This window comes from Triticum urartu, chromosome 4A, assembly GCF_056163025.1.
Source record: "Triticum urartu cultivar PI428250 chromosome 4A, HENAU_Tu73, whole genome shotgun sequence".
NCBI classification, from domain to species: domain Eukaryota; kingdom Viridiplantae; phylum Streptophyta; class Magnoliopsida; order Poales; family Poaceae; genus Triticum; species Triticum urartu.
In genome coordinates this window covers 63,156,722-63,175,371 of record NC_141876.1, presented here as the reverse complement: position 1 = coordinate 63,175,371, position 18,650 = coordinate 63,156,722, and the positions used below count along the sequence as shown (strand labels likewise).

The following is an 18,650-nucleotide window of genomic DNA, read 5'->3' as shown; positions in this document are numbered from 1 at the left end:
ACGTTGTTCCCTTTGTCATCGGCATGTTACTTGCCCAAGATTCGATCGTCGGTATCATCATACCTAGTTCAATCTCGTCACCGGCAAGTCTCTTTACTCATTCCGTAATGCATCATCCCGTGACTAACTCATTAGTCACATTGCTTGCAAGGCTCATAGTGATGTGCATTACCGAGAGGGCCCAGAGATACCTCTCCGATACACAGAGTGACAAATCCTAATCTCGATCTATGCCAACTCAAGAAATACCATCGGAAACACCTGTAGAGTATCTTTATAATCACCCAGTTACGTTGTAACATTTGATAGCACACAAGGTGTTCCTATGGTATTTGGGAGTTGCATAATCTTATAGTCATAGGAACATGTATAAGTCATGAAGAAAGCAATAGCAACAAACTTAAACGATCATAATGCTAAGCTAACGGATGGGTCTTGTCCATCACATCATTCTCTAATGACGTGATTCCGTTCATCAAATGACAACACATGTCTATGGTTAGAAAACTTAATCATCTTTGATTAACAAGTTAGTCCAGTAGAGGCTTACTAGGGACATTGTGTTTTGTGTATGTATCCACACATGTATCAAGTTTCCGATTAATACAATTCTAGCATGAATAATAAACATTTATCATGATATAAGGAAATATAAATAACAACTTTATTATTGCCTCTAGGGCATATTTCCTTCATGATTATCTCCCCATTATGCATATCAAAGATAAACGCTAAGGCTGGTCATAGTGGGGGTAACTTAGCTAATAACATAATGCATTTCAGGACAAGTTTACTTACGTGGCAAGTAGTTAATGAAGAGAAAAGTGATTGTGGTAACATAATAGTATGTTACCGTAAGGCACCAGCACCATAAAGTAAAATGAGTCTACGTCTGAATAAATAAAGCCTTGCATGATACCATACATATGTTACTACCCACTCTAAAGGTGCATGTTACTAGTTTAGGTCAGAGCGTCTCTAGCAGATCCCGTAAAAGCTCGCCGGGTCGTGTTTCTCGGCGGGTTTACAGTAAGCGCAAAAAACCTGACCCGAATAGGTCCTGTAAAAACAGCCCGACCCGTAAACCGCCCCCGAATCCGCAATATATACCGGAGCGAGGGGATTTTAAGGTTCGTGCCCTTCAATTCCTCTATCCTCCCCCGCTGCAAATCCTCTTCTCCGGCGATAAATCTCCTCTCCTCCGGCAGCTTTTTGCGGCGTGCATAGCCACCCGCACCGAGCCCTGATGTCATGCGCGGGTGGCGAAGGGGGGGCCGAGGGGGGGGGGCTCGGCGGCAAGCCGCCTCGCAAGCGCCGCAATGACGATGAGGCCGGGAGCTCCTCCCTCCACCCGCAACGCCGGAGCACGGTCCCGGACCAACTTCGACAGGCTAGACCAGATCATCTCACCTGCCCTCTAGCATCTCCGGGCCGTGGAGCGCGCGTGGTTTGACGCGAAGGAGGCGGTCGCCGCTGGAGACGAAGTTGCAGCTGCACGGGTGCCGGCGTTGAAGGAGGAGTACGACCACGCCTTCGTGCTCTCCAACTCGATGATGGTGCATCACCTCGGCGTCAAGAAGGACGGTGACGACGATGGTGCGTAGATCTAGGCTTAATTTTGTTTTATGCTAGTATGACTATGTTTTCGTATGAACTTCGGCGCAAACCGCTAGTTTAAATGTGTGGTATGTGTTTGTAGGGTGTGTTTTTTCTTAGTATCCGTCATACCGCAAATTTCGTTTACGGGTAAACGAAATTGGCAGAACCACGGTTTGCACCATCTGCTGGAGATGTTCTTACTCCCCACTATAACTAGTCTAATCAAAACTAATGAAGAAATCTATAAAAGAGTGTCAACGGCTACATAAAATCGACCACGTCAGATGGCCCCGCAATCAAATCACCGTGGTTTAATTAGCGTAAACGTTATGCAACCAAAGCGGGGTGCCATCAGTTGCGTCATTGCGTGGTACTTTGGGTACTCCTTACTTCATGCTAATGCGTGGGAAGAGATTACCCATCATGGCTTATCTTGTCGAATCTCGAGACCTAAACCCAGTCATCTCAACATCCGGAGGTCCGATCGGATCGGAAGTTATCCTGATTAGGCATCTGAAACCGTGAAGTCGTCCAGAAGAACAAGATACCGTAGTCTCTCTATCATCCTCAAAGAAGATCAACCCCATGCACCACTAGTCAAGCGACACCTACCCACCGAAACCAAGCGCGTGCATGAAAGGAAAAGGCAGCGCTAGGCCGCTAGCTACAGTGGCGCGGTCACAACAACTCTCAGCTCCATCGATCAATCGCAAAGACACTACGAGCGTACGTACCTACGTACGTACTCCTACATGGCTACCCTAGCAGCAGCATGAACCTACCTAGATGCTACCTAGCAATGGAAGGCGCCCAGGTGGGCATGGCGAGCATAGGACTAGGACTAGGAGAAGGTGACGTGAGCACGCACTGCCACTGCTCCAGATCCTGACGTGAAAGGAGGAAGAAAGAAGAGATATCACATGCAAGTGGAAGAGAGATTAGAGTTGTCTAATGCTCCGACCTGATTGGATTCCTCACAAAGACCATCCACAGGCCTTGTCCCGGATGCCGGATCCCCTCTATAAAACACCCGCCGCGAGCCGGAAGCAGGCGCCACGCCAGAGACACACAGCACAACCAGAGCTATCGCGGCTGGCACTAGTGCGTGCCCTGCACCAACCAACTGAGCACAGGGTCGCCGTCGGCGGGAAGACCCGAGAAACGCTAGCTCTGGCTAGTTGCATGCAGGACCGGGACATGGGGCAAACGGGAGAGGCGGTGAGCGTCAGCCCGGCGCGGCTGCTTACCGCCGCCGGCGAGCAGCAGGGCGACGCGGCGTCGTGGCTCGACCTCACGCTGGGCGTGAACTGCTCGCAGCCACCGGCGGCGGAGGACCCCTCGTCGTGCTCGGACGAAGAGCCGGCGGCCAAGCACAAGCAGGAGCAGCCGCCGCCGCCTCCTCCGGCGGCCGCGGCAGCGCCGACGACGCCCCACAAGGTGTTCTCGTGCAACTTCTGCATGAGGAAGTTCTTCAGCTCGCAGGCGCTGGGCGGGCACCAGAACGCGCACAAGCGGGAGCGCAGCGCCGCCAAGCGCTCGTCGTCGCTGTCCTACCACCACGCGCACCACCAGCGGATGGTCATGGCCGGCCTGCCGCTCGAGGCGCACGCCGCGCTCGTGCGCGCCCTCAGGGTCAACCCGGCGGGCTCGGCGGTCCACAAGCCGGTCCGGCAAGAGGCCACGGCGCCGAGGCTCCACGACGGCGTGGTTGGCCCGTGGCCGCCGCTCGTCTACGAGGAGGTGCTCGGCTCCACGTCGTGGCCGGGGAGCTTCAGGATGAGGACGCAGACGGAGCCACCTTCCTCGGACCCGGAGCAGCAGCTGCTACCAGAGCAAACCAAGAAGATGGACTTGAGCCTTAGGCTGTGAATCGGTGATAGATCATAAGTAGATGGTGATCGTAGAGGTGCGTAGAGTTAGCTAGCTTCTTCTGTTAATTAATTTGATTTGACCAGTAATATATAAGTAACATCGAATGTACAATTCTCGAGCTTGCGCTTGTTCTAATTAAATAGTTATTCAAGGAACAAATGACCTGCCGTCAGTTAAGCCTACATGCATCTTCAGACATTTTCACCGAAAACCAGTAGTCGTTTTAAAAGTTTTGTTATTCTTCTGCCCGATGCGAAAATATGTACCCCCTCTGCAAACTTTTATAAGACTTTTTAAAAGTTTACACAGGTAGTGGTAGTTAATAATGTTTTCTTGGGTAGTTTTAAAAGTTGGACTTGACAATTCAGCCAGCAACGTCCCCTCACTATGCTTAACCGACGCGGCACTAAAGTCAGGAAGAGTCGGTCTCTCAGTTTATGCTTCTTTGGGGCATCCTCTATTGCTAAATAACTATAGCTCACTATCTATTTGCTCTTTTCATGGGCTATGCCACATCAGCAAGTCGTATTTGTTAGTATAAGTCTTTTTAACTAATCTATCCATGCACCCATACTATACCTAGACATAAGTTGTTTGTATGAATTTTCATATGATCAGGGATGGTGTATGTGTTGGACACTTGAAGCAAATATATGTACTTTATTCTTCACATTTTGTTTAAAGAATGATATTATGTTAACTTTAATTCAAAACTTTTTCGTTTTTTATAGGTCATTTTGTCATATGCTTCATATGTTTTCTTATTTATTTTAATATAAACCAACAACACTCTTTCATTTACTTTTGCATTAGCTTCAGTGGTTTTTATAACATATATTTGCACATTTGTTTTAACAAGGTTTCCGCAACATTGACTGAAGGTATCATCTTTCCCGCAAAAAAGAAAGAGTGAAGGTATCATCTAGTATAAAAAATGTGCGTGCACTCTGTCATAAAAGTGGTGATGGTTGTGTAAAAGTTAAACAGTTTAATTATTACCCAGTAATATCACTAAATTTGTGAAGTGATCCCTTGGCTATTGATACCTTGGAAAACCCCAGAACTTGATACTCTTATCTATTTATTTATTTACTTTATAAAACAACTAATTTATTTAGATTAAAAACATAACTGCTCCCCTTTCAAAAAAAATAACAACTGGCGTTTTAAAATGAAGACCCTGCAAGATATCAAAACAAAACTCCCCATCACCCGCGAGCAGTCGGTGATGAGGTCTCAGTTCGCATCGGAACAATGTTGCTGCAGAAAGGATCCAGCAGCACCGCCTTGAGGACTCCACCCAAGGAATCATTCTTGAAGTTCTCAAGCTGCTTGAGCCACCCGGGTTGTCCGTATCCGATGTCGATAAGTTTGCCTTGGTTGTGATGGCTTGCGAAGGAACATTCCTCCGGATAGAGGGGAACTCCATCCAAAAGGAAACTAACACATCACACAGTCAAATTAAAGATTCAACCGACTAAGACCAACCTCCACGTGTTCCCCACTGGTAGCTAATGGCACAACGCCGGAACAGGGATGGGACGGAGAGGACTCGTTCGCCGAAGAGGACCGCCTCCTCGACTCCCTCCCCTGAACACCCTTATACCTATCTATAGCACCCCAAGGCTGGATCGAGGCTCCTCCACCGCCACCCAACACCATGGAGGGCGCCGAAGACGAGGGGGCGCCTATCTACCTAGTTGGGAGCGGAGGAACCAAAATTTTCTCCTATCGGCTAGGTTTCCAACTTGATACCCTTATCGGTAAAAGGTTATTGGTTTATTGGGTGATAACTTGATCCATTGTATGACACATCATGACGACGCGGTAAATTAGTGTTTGATCATTTATAAGTATGAAAAAGTTCATCAAAACATATCTTGTACGCAAATGAAAGCTTTGTCAAGACAAACAAATAAATCATTGGTTAAATACATAGTATGGGAAATTCCTCCGTCATGGTTAGACGGGGGCACGGTGGACCACACCAAGTGATCTCCTTTCATATAGGGGCCCATGCCCATTTATCCTCTTTTTTCTCCTTTTTCTGAAGTTCTCAAAATTGAAAGTTCGGAATTTGTGGAGGTTCAAGTTTTTAGAAGTTCATTTTTTAGTTTTCTAAAAGTTTTTAGTTCATTTTTTCATAAAGCAATCGCTATACAGGTCGACCAAGTATTATCGCTCGCTGCTGGTTTCAATGCTACTGTGTATCGGTTTTCTACGCATTTTGTCTTGGTTTTTTAGTTTTAACAAAAAAAATGAACCAAAAAACGGATAGATCGACACTTTTTTTTTGAGGATCAGATAGATCGACACATCAGTGAGCGAAAAGAAAATAGGCTCGAACCCGATCGATACATTGACCACGCCCATCAGGCCCATCAAACAGACTTTCTTCTCCCCTCAAAAAAAACTCGGTACGCCGCCACCCAGTTCCCAGCCGCCGCCGGTGGTTCCAGGAGGAAGTACTCAACACTCATGCCCGGCTTAAGGTATGACAAACGCCAACCATGGCTCGTCACACAGACTAGCTCCTACCCTATTTTTGCTACTATCTGAGGCTTGCTGTCTCGGGTATCCATTTTGTTTTAATTTTGAAGGCAATCACAACGCAAAATTCATGAGCGGTGAAACATTGAGTCAAGTAGAAAAAACTCATGGGTGAGCCTACATGCTAATGCCTATCTTTCTTCACGTTTGTAACTCTCACTTTGGAATCTGAAGCAACATAAACACTGCACTGAAGAAAGACAAATAGATGAAGCTTCCTCCTGAAAGTCATGGCTGATTTCGAAGGAGAAACCTGCTGCTTCCCGTGTAAACACATGGGCCTTCCTCTTGGGCTGCGCAACCCGAGACGTGTCGATTTCCAAGCTCTCATTGACAAGATTATTGCTCGGCTCGCAAGATGGAAAGGGAAACTTCTCAACAAGGCGGGCAGGCTAACTCTCATCAACTCTGTGCTCACCTCTTTGACCACTTATTTCTTCACTATCTTCCCTCCTCCAAAGTGGCTCATCAAGAGAATTGACAAGATTAGGAGAGGGTTCCTATGGAAAGGAGATGAAGATGCAACTGGTGGAAACTGTGCTGTCAATTGGAGACAAGTGTGCTCCCCAAAGAACTATGGAGGGTTGGGCATCAAGAATCTGGATCTCTTCAGCAGAGCCCTTAGGATCAGATGGTTGTGGTTTGCCTCGGAAAGGTCCTCCAGACCATGGATTGGATCCAACACACCATGCAGCCCTACTGATTACCAGTTGTTTAACGCATCTACCACTGTCACCCTTGGCAACGGAGCAACAACATCTTTCTGGTCCAACCGGTGGCTGAATGGCTCTGCACCAAAAGATATTGCGCCCAGGCTCTTTCCGCTGGCTGCACGTAAATGCGCAACGGTTGCTGCAACATTGACTGATGGGCGGTGGATGAAAGGGCTCCAGCGCCTAAACTCGCCTGACGCCCTTCATGAATTCATCAACCTCTGGGGCCTCATCCAGCATATCACTTTATCTAACACTAAGGACTCCATCTGCTGGAATTGGACGACTAATGGTGTCTACAATGCAAAAACAGCCTATAATGCAAAGTTCTTTGGTACCATTGCCCAGCCGGCGCTTGCAAAGATATGGTCAATGAGAATGGAGGCCAAGGTGAAATTTTTTGCCTGGCTGTTGACGCTGAACAAGCTTCCCACTGTTGATAGACTTCGCGCCAGAGGTGGTACGCAGGCAGCGACCTGTGTGCTATGTGATCAACAGCCTGAGACGGCACTACACCTTACTACCCATTGCTCGTACAGCAAGGAGGTGTGGCACCTTCTTGGAACTGCCATTCCAACGCTACATCTACTACCAATGCCTCCCTTCCAGGGAACTGAAGAATGGTGGCTCCACTTCTCCTCCATGAGCAAACACGTTGCTGCTGCCGCTGCCTACCATGCATGGCATGTCTGGAACGAATGCAACAGAAGGATCTTTCGGCAGTCCTCTAGCTCGGCTGCCGCTGTCTCACGCCTGACCTCCGATGACATATCCTTGTTGTTCTCCCATAATGAGGAAACGTAGCCATTCTGGATGTACAGCCAGAGCCTAAGGCTACTGGACCCTCTTCCTTCCATGCCCCCGCACTTCTTGTAACAATTTTTGTTCACTCCTAATCTTAATGAAAAGGCAGAACACCTGCCAGTTAGCCTCAAAAAAAAGTCATGGTATCCCTGGAGAAAGGGTGACAAGGTTACCAATGAACAAGAAAATAAAGAGAAATGTGTCAGCAATTGAAGCTAATCAATAGCAGGTTCATGGCTGCTTGATTAGGCGTCATATTACTACCTCATATATTTGCAGTGTTCGTTTTCAGGGTAGAACATTCAGGCCAACTGTTAGGAGTTAGGGTTCGGGCTTCTCTGGGTCGTAGGTGGTAGGGAAAAGAGGGAGCTGGGCGTGGGCTAGAACGCGGCGGCCGGCGGCGAGGCGCCGTCCTTGCGGCTGGGTGGCGGCGGCGCAGGAGAGAGACGGCTAGGGTTTTAGGGTTCCGGCTCCTCTGGGAGCCGGGTAATAGAATAGTCTTATTGCTTAATCCTCAAAATAGTCTTACAACTTGTATATATAACCATAATCTGAAAATAAACTAAGATAACTTGGGCCTTAAGCCTGCCCAGTGGGCCCCCGGCGGCCATAGACCTGGCCGGTCATAACATCTCTCCCCGCCTGCGCAAACAGCTCGTCCTCGAGCTGAAAGTCGGGGTAGTGCTGGCGGAACTCCTCGTGTTGCTCCCAAGTAGCGTCCTCCTCTGGTAGTCCAGCCCACCGAATCAACACGTACCAGGAGCCTCGGCGCAGCTGAGCCTTCAGCGCCTTCTCTGGTGCAGGAAGGAGACGCCCGTCCGTGAGCGGCGGAAGCGCCGGCGGTGCCGCAGGTGGATCGCCCCGGAATGGCTTGAGCAGCCCGACATGGAAGACATCATGGATCCGTGCACCTGCCGGAAGCTGAAGACGGTACGCCACTTTGCCAATGCGTTCCAGGATAGCAAAGGGACCGGCATAGCGAGGACCGAGCTTCTTCCTCGCGCGTGGGTCCAACGACTGCGTAGAGCGGTGAAGTAGACGCAGCCATACCCAATCACCCACCGCGAACTCCACCTCGCAATGGTGGCCATCATAGTATCGTTTGGCCAACTGCTGGGCCCGGAGGAGTTGTTGCTGGACCTCCACGAGCATCTCATCACGGCTCCTCAAAAGAGCCCCGGCTGCCTCGGTCCGCGCCGAGGCCGGATCAACCGGCAGAATCGGCGGGGACGGCCGGCCATACACCACCTCAAAGGGCGTAGCACGGAGGGCGGAGTGGTAAGAGGTGTTGTAGCAGTACTCCGCCCACGAGAGCCAGTCCACCCATGCGCGAGGGCGATCACCTGTAACACAACGCAAATACATGGCAATCACCTTGTTAACGATCTCAGACTGGCCGTCTATCTGAGGGTGGAAGGCGGTACTCAGGCGGAGTTTCATGCCCGCCAGTCGGAAGAGGTCGCGCCATACATGGCCCATGAACACAGGATCCCGATCACTGACGATCGAAGAAGGGAACCCGTGGAGACGGACAATGCCATCGAAGAAGGCCCGCGCGACAGATGCCGCTGAATATGGATGGCCAAGGGCGATGAAATGAGCATACTTGGAGAAGAGGTCGACCACCGTGAGAAGGCCCTCGATGAAGTCCATGGAGATGTCCGCCCAAACCTGAGACGGGACCTCCAAGGGCTGAAGCATACCAGCTGGTCGCAGTGTCTCCGTTTTGTTGCGCTGGCACGTCACACAAGACCGTACCCAGTCACGGACCAGGGCACGATCACCTGGAATGTAGAAGTCGGCGCGGAGGCGACGGAGCGTCTTCTGCACGCCCTCATGGCCCGCCGAGTGGGCGAGACGTAGCACCTGCTGACGAAGATCGTCGTGTGCCGGAACGAAGATGCGGCGCCCGTGGAGAAGCAGGCCGTCGGCTAGACGCCACGGCTCCTCCAGCTCGCCCGCCGCCCGCTGCTGCTGCAGGAGGAGGGCATCGGCCGCGGCAGCGGTCGCCCGGCGGATGTCGGCGTAGAGGGCGAAAGAGGGCCCGGTGATGATGCAGAAGGCAGCCCCTTCCGCCGCACCGTCGTCCACATCGGCGTCACGCCGAGACAGGGCGTCGGCGGCGGTGTTGAGGCGACCCGGCCGGTACTCGACGGTGAAATCAAAGCCAAAGAGTTTACTGATCCACTGGTGCTGGGGAACCGTCGAGAGCCTTTGATCCAGCATGAACTTGAGGCTATAGTGGTCCGTGCGGATCCGGAAGGACCGGCCCCAAAGATAGGGCCGCCAATGGCGTACTGCCTGCACCAACCCAATGAGCTCACGCTCATACGCCGCCAATTTAAGATGGCGAGCAGCAAAGGGGCGGCTGAAGAAGGGGAGGGGTCCATCGCCCTGGTGCAGGACCGCACCAAACCCCGCACCGGAAGCGTCGCAGTCGACGGTGAAGGGGAGGTCGAAGTCCGGCATCTGTAGTACGGGTCCCGTCGTGAGGGCCCCCTTGAGGGCCTCGAATGCTGAAGTGGCCTCCGCATCCCAAGAGAAGGCGTCGCGACGGAGGAGACGCGTGAGCGGGGCCGCGATAAGGCCAAACTCCCGGATGAACTTCCGGTAGTACCCGGCAAGACCAAGGAACCCGCGAAGAGCCCGCGGAGACTGCGGGATGGGCCAGGCGGCGACGGCCGCCACCTTGTCGGCGTCCATGGCCACACCCTCAGCCGAGATGACGTGGCCGAGGTAAGCAACCGAAGGTGTCCCGAACGAGCACTTCGAGCGCTTAAGATGAAGATGATGCGCCCGAAGCTCGTTGAAGACGATGGCCACATGCTGGAGGTGCTCTGCCCAAGAGGCACTGTAGATAAGAATGTCATCAAAGAAAACGAGCACAAACCGACGTAAGTAGGGCCGGAGGACATCGTTCATCAAGGCCTGAAATGTCGCCGGGGCGTTGGAGAGGCCAAAGGGCATCACCAAGAACTCAAAGTGGCCGTGATGGGTCCGGAACGCCGTCTTGGCGATGTCGTCGGGATGCATGCGCACCTGATGGTACCCCGACCGGAGGTCCAGTTTGGTGAAAAAGCGTGCCCCATGTAGCTCATCCAGGAGTTCAACGACCACCGGAATAGGAAACTTATCCTTAAGTGTGAGAGCATTAAGGGCACGGTAGTCGATGCAGAAGCGCCAAGTGCCGTCCGACTTATGTACGAGGAGGAACGGCGCCGTAAAGGGTGATGTAGAGATACGGATAATGCACGCGGCAAGCATGATGGCGCACTGCCGCTCCAACTCGTCCTTCTGCAACTGAGGGTACCGGTAGGGACGTACTGCCACCGGAGCCGAGCCCGGCAGGAGATGAATACGGTGGTCGTAGACCCGGGCCGGCGGAAGGCCCTAGGGTTCCGCAAAAATATCACCGTGCTGCTGCAGGAGGTGATCCAGCAGCGGATGCTCGGCCTCCGTGGTGGCCGCGGCTAGCTGGAGTGGGGGCGACGCCGGGGTGCCGCCAACGCCCTCCCACCGGATGCGGCGGCCGAGGCGCCAGAAGGTCATCGTCAGGGCGTCGAAGTCCCAAAGGATGGGATCGAGAGTCCGCAAAAAGTCGACGCTGAGGATGAAGTCGAAGCAGCCCAAGTCGATGTCGGCACACGTGATGGTGAAGTGCTCGCCGCCGATAGTAATGGGAACGTCCCGAGCGAGCCCATGGCATCGGAGGCGGTCGCCATTAGCGACGGTGACCCGCAGCTGCTCCCCTCCCGTCGGCTGTAGTGCAAGGCGCCGCATAGTAGCCTCCGGAAGGAAGTTATGTGTAGAGCCCGTGTCTAAGAGAGCCACCAGAGTCTCGCCGTGGATCGTGACCGGGATAAGCATAGTCCGCTCATTGCGGATGCCGGCCAACGCGTGGAGGGAGACGACAAGGGCCATAGCCGGCGCGGGCGCGGGTGCCGGCGTGACCTCGGCGGCGGCTGGGTCGCCGAGTCCATCGTCGGTGGCAGCGTCCTCTGTCTCGTCGATTGTCTCCAAGTAGAAGAGGCGCGGGCAGACATGGCCCGGGGCATAGGGCGCATCACAGTTAAAGCACAGCCCCAGGCGGCGGCGCTCGAGCTGCTCGGCCTGCGATAGGCGCCGGAAGGGCCGCGTCGCGGCCGGAGTGGCCGTCGGTGAGGCGGCCGAAGAAGCTGGCGCGGCCGGCGGTGGTTGTGGAGGCACTCGGCTCCCCCGAGGTGGTGCGGGCCGTGTTAAGGCATGGGCGCGCTGCTCGAATGCCCGAGCGTAGTACATGGCCGTCTGCAGGTTCTGGGGTCCCTTCATCTCGACGTCCACGCGGATGTGGTCGGGAAGGCTGCCGACGAAGAGCTCAGCCCGCTGTAGTGCCATCACCCCTGGTGCGTGACACGCCAGAGCCTGGAAGCGGTCGGCGAAATCCTGGACCGTGGAGGTGAAGGGTAGGCGGCCCAGCTCGGACAAGCGGCTGCCGCGCCGTGGTGGTCCGAAACGAAGGAGACACAGCTCGCGGAAACGATCCCAGGGAGGCATGCCGCCCTCGTCCTACTCGAGGGCGTAGTACCATGTCTGGGCGGCACCCCGGAGGTGGTAGGACGCGAGCCAAGTGCGCTCGGACGCAGGTGTGCGTTGCCCCCGGAAGAACTGATCACACTGGTTTAACCAGTTAAGAGGGTCCTCCGAGCCATCATACGTGGCAAAGTCGATCCGGGGAAGCGAGGTGGTGTCGGGGTCGATGCGCCAGTGCCCACCGGTTCGTCGATGCGAAGGGCCGAGGACGGCGCGCCGAACTGTAGCGTGGGCACCGCCGGGTCGCCGGCCTCCGTGTAGACCGGCGGTGGCGACGTTCCGGTGAGCCAAGCCGGAATCGGAGAGGGCGATGGTGGAAACCGCACCTGCTGGATCGGAAGCCCCCCGGAAGGGCCCTGACTCAGGCCGGCGCTAGGCGGTGGAGACGGCGTGGGGGCCGGTGCAGCCGGCGCGGAGGGGGCCGGGGCAGACCAGACCGGCCACGGGGTTGGGGCGGACGCGGCCGATGCCGCGGGTGCTGGCGCGGGCCAGTGTGGCCAGGCCGGCGCTGGAGCGCCGGGTAGCCGCCGGCGAGCGCGGCGGGCACCGAGTACCACGGGAGCGCCGGCGGCCCGAAGGGCGCAGGCGGCGGGGGCGGCTGTGGCGGTCCGTACGGGCTGGCCAGGAAGAGCCGGATGCCCTGGACCGCGACGACCAAGTCGTTGAGGACCCCCGCCATGGCCTCCAGGGTGTAGTGGGCCGGTAGGGTTGATGGCGATGGCGGCGTAGCGGTGATGGGGGCCGGCTGATGGCCGGTTGACGCGCCGGGGATGAGGTCCAGCGGTGCGGACGGGGGGACCAGCGACCCCGTGGCGAGGGGCGCTGACGCGGCGGTGGTGGTCACGGGCAGCGACGGCGATGGTGGTGAGGAGGACATGGTCGAACCAGAGCTGGCTGATACCAAGGTGTTAGGAGCTAGGGTTCGGGCTCCTCTGGGTCGTAGGTGGTAGGGAAAAAAGGGAGCTGGGCGTGGGCTAGAACGCGGCGGCCGGCGGCAAAGCGCCGTCCTTGCGGCTGTGTGGCGGCGGCGCGGGAGAGAGACGGCTAGGGTTTTAGGGTTCCGGTTCCTCTAGGAGCCGGGCAATAAAATAGGCTTATTGCTTAATCCTCAAAATAGTCTTACAACTTATATATATAACCATAATCTGAAAATAAACTAAGATAACTTGGGCCTTAAGCCTGCCCAATAGGCCCCCGGCGGCCATAGACCTGGCCGGTCATAACACCAACATTAGTCTGAAGTATTTGTTTATCAAGCTGCAAATGCGTAGACTAAGCAAGACTCGACACCCGGTGCATTGCAGTATGCCACTCAATTTTTTAAAAATGTATTTAATTGTTATGCCACTCAAATTACTACAGAAATATATTGATCTGTGTCAATATGATCGATCGGCCAACCCATAGTGGACAACAGATTATGTCTGTACACCTTATTTTGCCTCTGATCTAGAGTTACCCACCAAAGCATGTCAGTGGAAAATAACAATAGCAAAACTCATGGATGGACCTACATGTCAATGGCTATCTTTCTTCTCGTTTGTAACTCACACTCTGAAAACTGAACACTGCAGGGGTTACCAATGGCTATCCTCCTTAAAGTCATGGTATCTCTGGAGAAAGGGTACCAATGAACACAAGCAAATCATGAGAGATGTATCAGCAATTGAAGCTAATCCATGAAAGGTTCACGGCTGCTTTGACAAGGCATCATATTACTTCATATACTTGCAATGTTCATTTTCAGGGTAGAACATTCAGGCCAACATCAGCCTGAAGTATCTGTTTATCAAGCTACAAAAGCATACACTAATCAAGACTCTGCAAACAGTGCGTTGCGGCATGCCACTCAAATAACTACAAAAAATATATTGATGCGTGCCAATATGATCAATTAGTCAATGCATACTGGACAACAGATTTATTTCTGCACACCTTATTTTGCCTCTGATCTAGAGTTACCCACCAAAGCATGTCAGCAGAAAATAACACTAGCAAAAGACCAATAAAGACCAGGTAATCAAACATTGCAATTCTTGGTCCGGCCCAATAAATAAAGGCATTAGACTGTTGTTTTTAAGAAAGAAAAACAGCATCAGAGTGTAATGTATAGGTATGATACACAGGTACAGGTCTCCGCTTGCCTCGCCTCCTGCCAAGCTAATTTGTAATAATTTAACTCCGAAAGCACCTAGCTGAGGTTTGACATTGCCAGCACCTAAGGATCTGTGACTACCCTAGCTGGACTGACGAAGCCACTCCTGAACTTCACTCATCATGTATCACGCTCGAGGAAACCTCAGAGGGTGTTGATTTGATCTCACTGCAGCAGCACCGAGGAACACCTACTCCTTGAGGTCTTCAAAGTATGATGCAGGGATCCCAACAGGAGGTAGCAATGCAGATACGCCCTTGAACTGTTCCAGAGATGATTGCACAGTTAGATCAACAGCAGAATCATGTAAGTGATCATATCTAAAATGGGACTGCTGATGCATGCTTACCCTGTGTTGCTTGTACTTGTCCCGAATCGCATTCCACGATTGCCCTTTCCTGCTGAGCTGCAGGTCATGTATGGCGGTAATGCAATCCTTCAGCTCGGATGCGCTGTACCCGGTTACTGATTGCAACTTCTTGCTCTGCAACCACGCAAAACAAAAATGAGATGCCATTTCAAAGCAGATAGTTCAGAAGCAGAGTTTTTGAATGACATGGAACTGTTCCATACCCAAGGGTTGGAGTCTGGATTAAGGGTCAGCCGTGCAACAAACACCGCTGAAGCTGCAACAGCTGATGGCAAGAACCGGACACAGCCATAATCCAAAAGGCTCAGCTCGGTGAGATAGCTCCCCATGAACTCCAGCAACAGGCTAGGATACTGCAGAAAAAAACATGAGTTGAGTGAGACAACAATGCACATGATGAACATCAACCAATTTAACAGCAGTATGGCTCAACGGTAGTATGTATGAGAGTAGTGGGACATTACCTTCTTCTCTTCTTGACCAGATTTGATGAACATCCTGCAGATAGGGAAGGAAGCAAACAGAACAAGATTTAGGAACACATTCGTAGCAACAAACAGGGTTCACAACAGCAATTCAGAATAATTTGGTTTTTGATATACCTTAGGAAGGTCTTAGCGGTAGGATTGCCCATCTCAAACTTGAGATTGTTTAGTATATCCCTCTCCATCTTAACAAGCTGCACATGCCCACAAGAACCCAGATCAGCACTCTAAGCTAGCATCGACCAATTGCAAGATCTAACACAGATGAACCAAGCAAGCAAGAGAAGAACACACACCTCCTGCTTCATGTAGGTGTTGTCAGTGATGTAGCAGAAGTCCTCCACGTTTGGGGGGCTGATCTCCTCGTACTTACTGGATCCACACAACGGATCTCAAGTCAGGCTAAATTCTTGGTTTAACTGAACATTCTGCATAGAAATGGGGACAAAACGGGGGCTTACGAGGCAATGAGCATGGCCGAGACGCCGAGGAGCTGCAGCTTCTGACGGTTGAGGGAGTTGGCCGAGAGGAAGCGGTCGATGTATGAGACGGTGAGGTAGAGCGTGTCGGAGACGAGCTTGTACTCCTCGGCGACCTCGACGAGCCAGTCGACGAGGATGCCGCGCATATTGGGGGTGACGTCCACCTGCACCCTCTCGATGTAATCCGCCGCCGGCCGCCGCTTCGCCTGGACCTGTGACGCAGTCACACAGCTCGTCAGAACCCAGCAACGAGCGAGGAAATTGATTAAACCGATGTGACCGGGGAAGAACGGCGCGCACCTCCATGGATCGGAGGTAGGAGTAGATGTCGGACGCGTACGGAGCGCAGAGCTGCGGGTCGCCGGTCTCGTCGGCCGCGTCGGTCGCCGGCTTGGGCGCGGGGAGGGACTGGGACAGGGACGAGATGGACCTCTTCTTGGGATTGGCGACTTGGGACGACGGCTTCTTGGGCTTGGCGTGCGGCTGGGGGGCGCCGTTGGGGAGCGTGGGGATCTCGCTGAGCGCGACGCGCTTGCGCTTGGCGGCGACGGCGACGGCGGTGACGGCGGCGGCGCGCTTGGTGGATGCGCGGGTCATGCGGGGCGCGGCGGCGGCGGCGGCGGCGTAGGCGGAGTTCTCCTTGTCGGCCATCGCGCGGCTGCTCCTCCTCCGACTCCGGGCGCGGCGGGGCGGCGGGGGCAGGGGTATGCGGGCGGCGGCGGAGGGCAGGAGGAGGAGGAGGAGTGTGGCAGGCTCGGGCAGAGGCGATTATGTAGGAGGCGGAGGCGCGGGGGGGATTGAAATGGAGGGAGAGGAGGCCGCCATTGGCTTTTGGATTCGAAGGTTTGGGGGGGAAGCGGCGCAGCGATTTAGAAATTCGTTCGCCGATCTGGAGGATTAGGAGGGAAATTTGTTTTCGGAGGGCGTGGAAACTTGAATCGTTTTGAACGGAGGCGGGGGAAGGGAGGAGCGGGCGAGGAGTGAGCGCGCGCGAATCGTTTTTGTTTTGAGAGTGTGTAATTTTAATTGAGAGAGTGGTACGGCGTGGCGCAGGCGGGCTGTGTGATTCGTTTTCGTTTTCGTTTCCGTTTTTGGGATTTGCGCGTGCCGGCGCCGGCGCGGAACGGGCCCGCGGAGCAGCGGGCGCCTGTTTTGGGGTCGTTTTTCGCTGCTGTTTTTGGCTGCTGCTGATGGTGATGACGAGGACGTGCTTGCTTTTGCTGAGTCAGCTTTGCCACCGGGGGATTCAGGGGCGGGCATGTGGAGTTTCCAACAAAATTACCAGCCATGGACGTTGCCGCGTGTCGCTCCCGGCGGGTGACCTGGGCGCCGCCACACCTCCATCCCCTCCTCCCGGTGGCGGCGGCGAGCGCCGCCAAGCAAAGGCCGTGTGGCTCTCCCTCTCCCGCGTGCGAGGTGGGTTGCATGAGGCAACTGAGCCAAGTGGAGGCACGGGTCATCGCGGTCTGGCGCGCCATGGCGGCGAGTGGTGGCTTGCCGCGTGTCATCGACGCGAGAAGGCCACGGGTGGCGATGTCGGCTAGTGGGTGGAGGGTTGGGCGCCACTGGAGATGCGCTACGATGCAGCGTTGTGCGCTAGTTGCTGCGGCGTTTGGTTGGTGGAGGCAGTAGTGGGGGTGTCAGAGGTTGTTGGTGGTTTCTTCTCTTCAGGAGGCGTGTCCCTGTGTAGTGCTGGAGAAGACTTGAGCGGACCAAATCCAACACATGTAGTCCTGTTCTTGTGCGGGTGGTGCGGGCCACTCAGTTTTGGCTTGGATTTCACCGAGTTCCATCGTGTGGCGGTGTGGGCCGTCAAGATCGATTTTCTCTTAGGTTTTTATGGACGATGTGGTGCAAATTATCGCCCAATTCATCGCACGGAGGTAGAGGATGGCCAGATCCGGCATGGCTCGTCCAGGTCTTGTGTGCACCGGTGTAAACATGCAAGTTGGCGTGTGATCGCCGAGTTCCGTGCGGCGGCGACCGGTCCATTTTCTGATAGTGTGTGTTTGATCTCGTTCTGCCCAGTGGCGCTAGGTGGCATCGAATCCTGGGATTGTTGGCGGAAGACTTGGCTCCGAATGAAAATCATGCATCCACCATGTCGCTGCCAACAGTAACAGCGTCCACGGATGTTGTCTTCCTCCTTAGTGGTACCATTTTGAAGCTGATTGCCTTTTGTACCTCATGGCGTGAGATCTTCGGATGAAAAATCTAAGATTAGAATATGTCAGATCCGGTGACGGCGGTGTCCTCAACATCGTTTTCCTACCTGGAGGCACCTTGAAGATCCCGGTGATGGATTCCGATGGCGTGCATGATTGATGGCGGGGCTTGGGTTTGTGGTGGTGCCGGCGGGGTCCTTTTTCCTCCTCTTTCTTTTTTGTTGCCTTTTTGCAATGCTTTCCTCCTTTTGAGGGCATTCTTGTAATGCATCTTTTCTTATCAAATGGATTTCACAATCCTCCTGCCAACATTTTTAAAGAACGGGCACGAGACATGAAGCTATTTCAAGGCGAGAGTGGATGTGCTCGTTCTTTTCAAAAGAATGATAGACGTGTTCTAGTTTTTCATGTAAAGAAAATAATATAAAAAACTACTACTGTCCGGACATGTGCATAAAAAACTATAAGTAGCCAAATATATGTTGTATTATATATGATGAAAAGTATATGTTTTAAACTCCATCTGCATATGAATCCACAGGTATGCTTTTCATGACATGTAACATGTATTTGGTTGGTCAAATCAACGACACAAAAATAGGCAAACTGTTGGGGAACGTAGCAGAAATTCAAAATTTTCTACGCATCACCAAGATCAATCTATGAAGTAATCTAGCAACGAGGGGAAGGAGAGTACATCTACATACCCTTGTAGATCGCTAAGCGGAAGCGTTCAAGTGAACGGGGTTGATGGAGTCGTACTCGTCGTGATCCAAATCACCGATGATTCTAGTGCCGAACGGACGGCACCTCCGCGTTCAACACACGTACAGCCCGGTGTCGTCTCCTATGCCTTGATCCAGCAAGGGGTGAAGGAGAGATTGGG

At 53.3% G+C, this 18,650-nt stretch overlaps 2 protein-coding genes and 1 pseudogene across 2 annotated transcripts; 1 reads left to right on the top strand and 2 right to left on the bottom strand.

Moving 5' to 3' along the window:
• The first annotated feature begins 2,564 nt into the window (after positions 1–2,564).
• LOC125550651 (uncharacterized) lies at positions 2,565–4,272 on the top strand. The gene has a single exon (XM_048713692.2). The coding sequence runs from the start codon at positions 2,605–2,607 to the stop codon at positions 3,466–3,468; it is 864 nt and encodes a 287-aa protein (XP_048569649.2). The 5' UTR covers positions 2,565–2,604; the 3' UTR covers positions 3,469–4,272.
• Positions 4,273–11,356: 7,084 nt separating this feature from the next.
• LOC147974780 (uncharacterized) lies at positions 11,357–12,984 on the bottom strand (annotated as a pseudogene).
• A 1,122-nt stretch (positions 12,985–14,106) lies between these two features.
• LOC125553537 (cyclin-A3-1) lies at positions 14,107–16,504 on the bottom strand. Its single transcript, XM_048717307.2, has 8 exons — positions 15,900–16,504; positions 15,579–15,811; positions 15,414–15,489; positions 15,235–15,311; positions 15,097–15,130; positions 14,836–14,985; positions 14,612–14,746; positions 14,107–14,524 (listed from the first exon to the last, which is right to left on the bottom strand). The coding sequence occupies exons 1-8, from the start codon at positions 16,248–16,250 to the stop codon at positions 14,453–14,455; spliced, it is 1,128 nt and encodes a 375-aa protein (XP_048573264.1). The 5' UTR covers positions 16,251–16,504; the 3' UTR covers positions 14,107–14,452.
• Between the last annotated feature and the right edge of the window lie 2,146 nt (positions 16,505–18,650).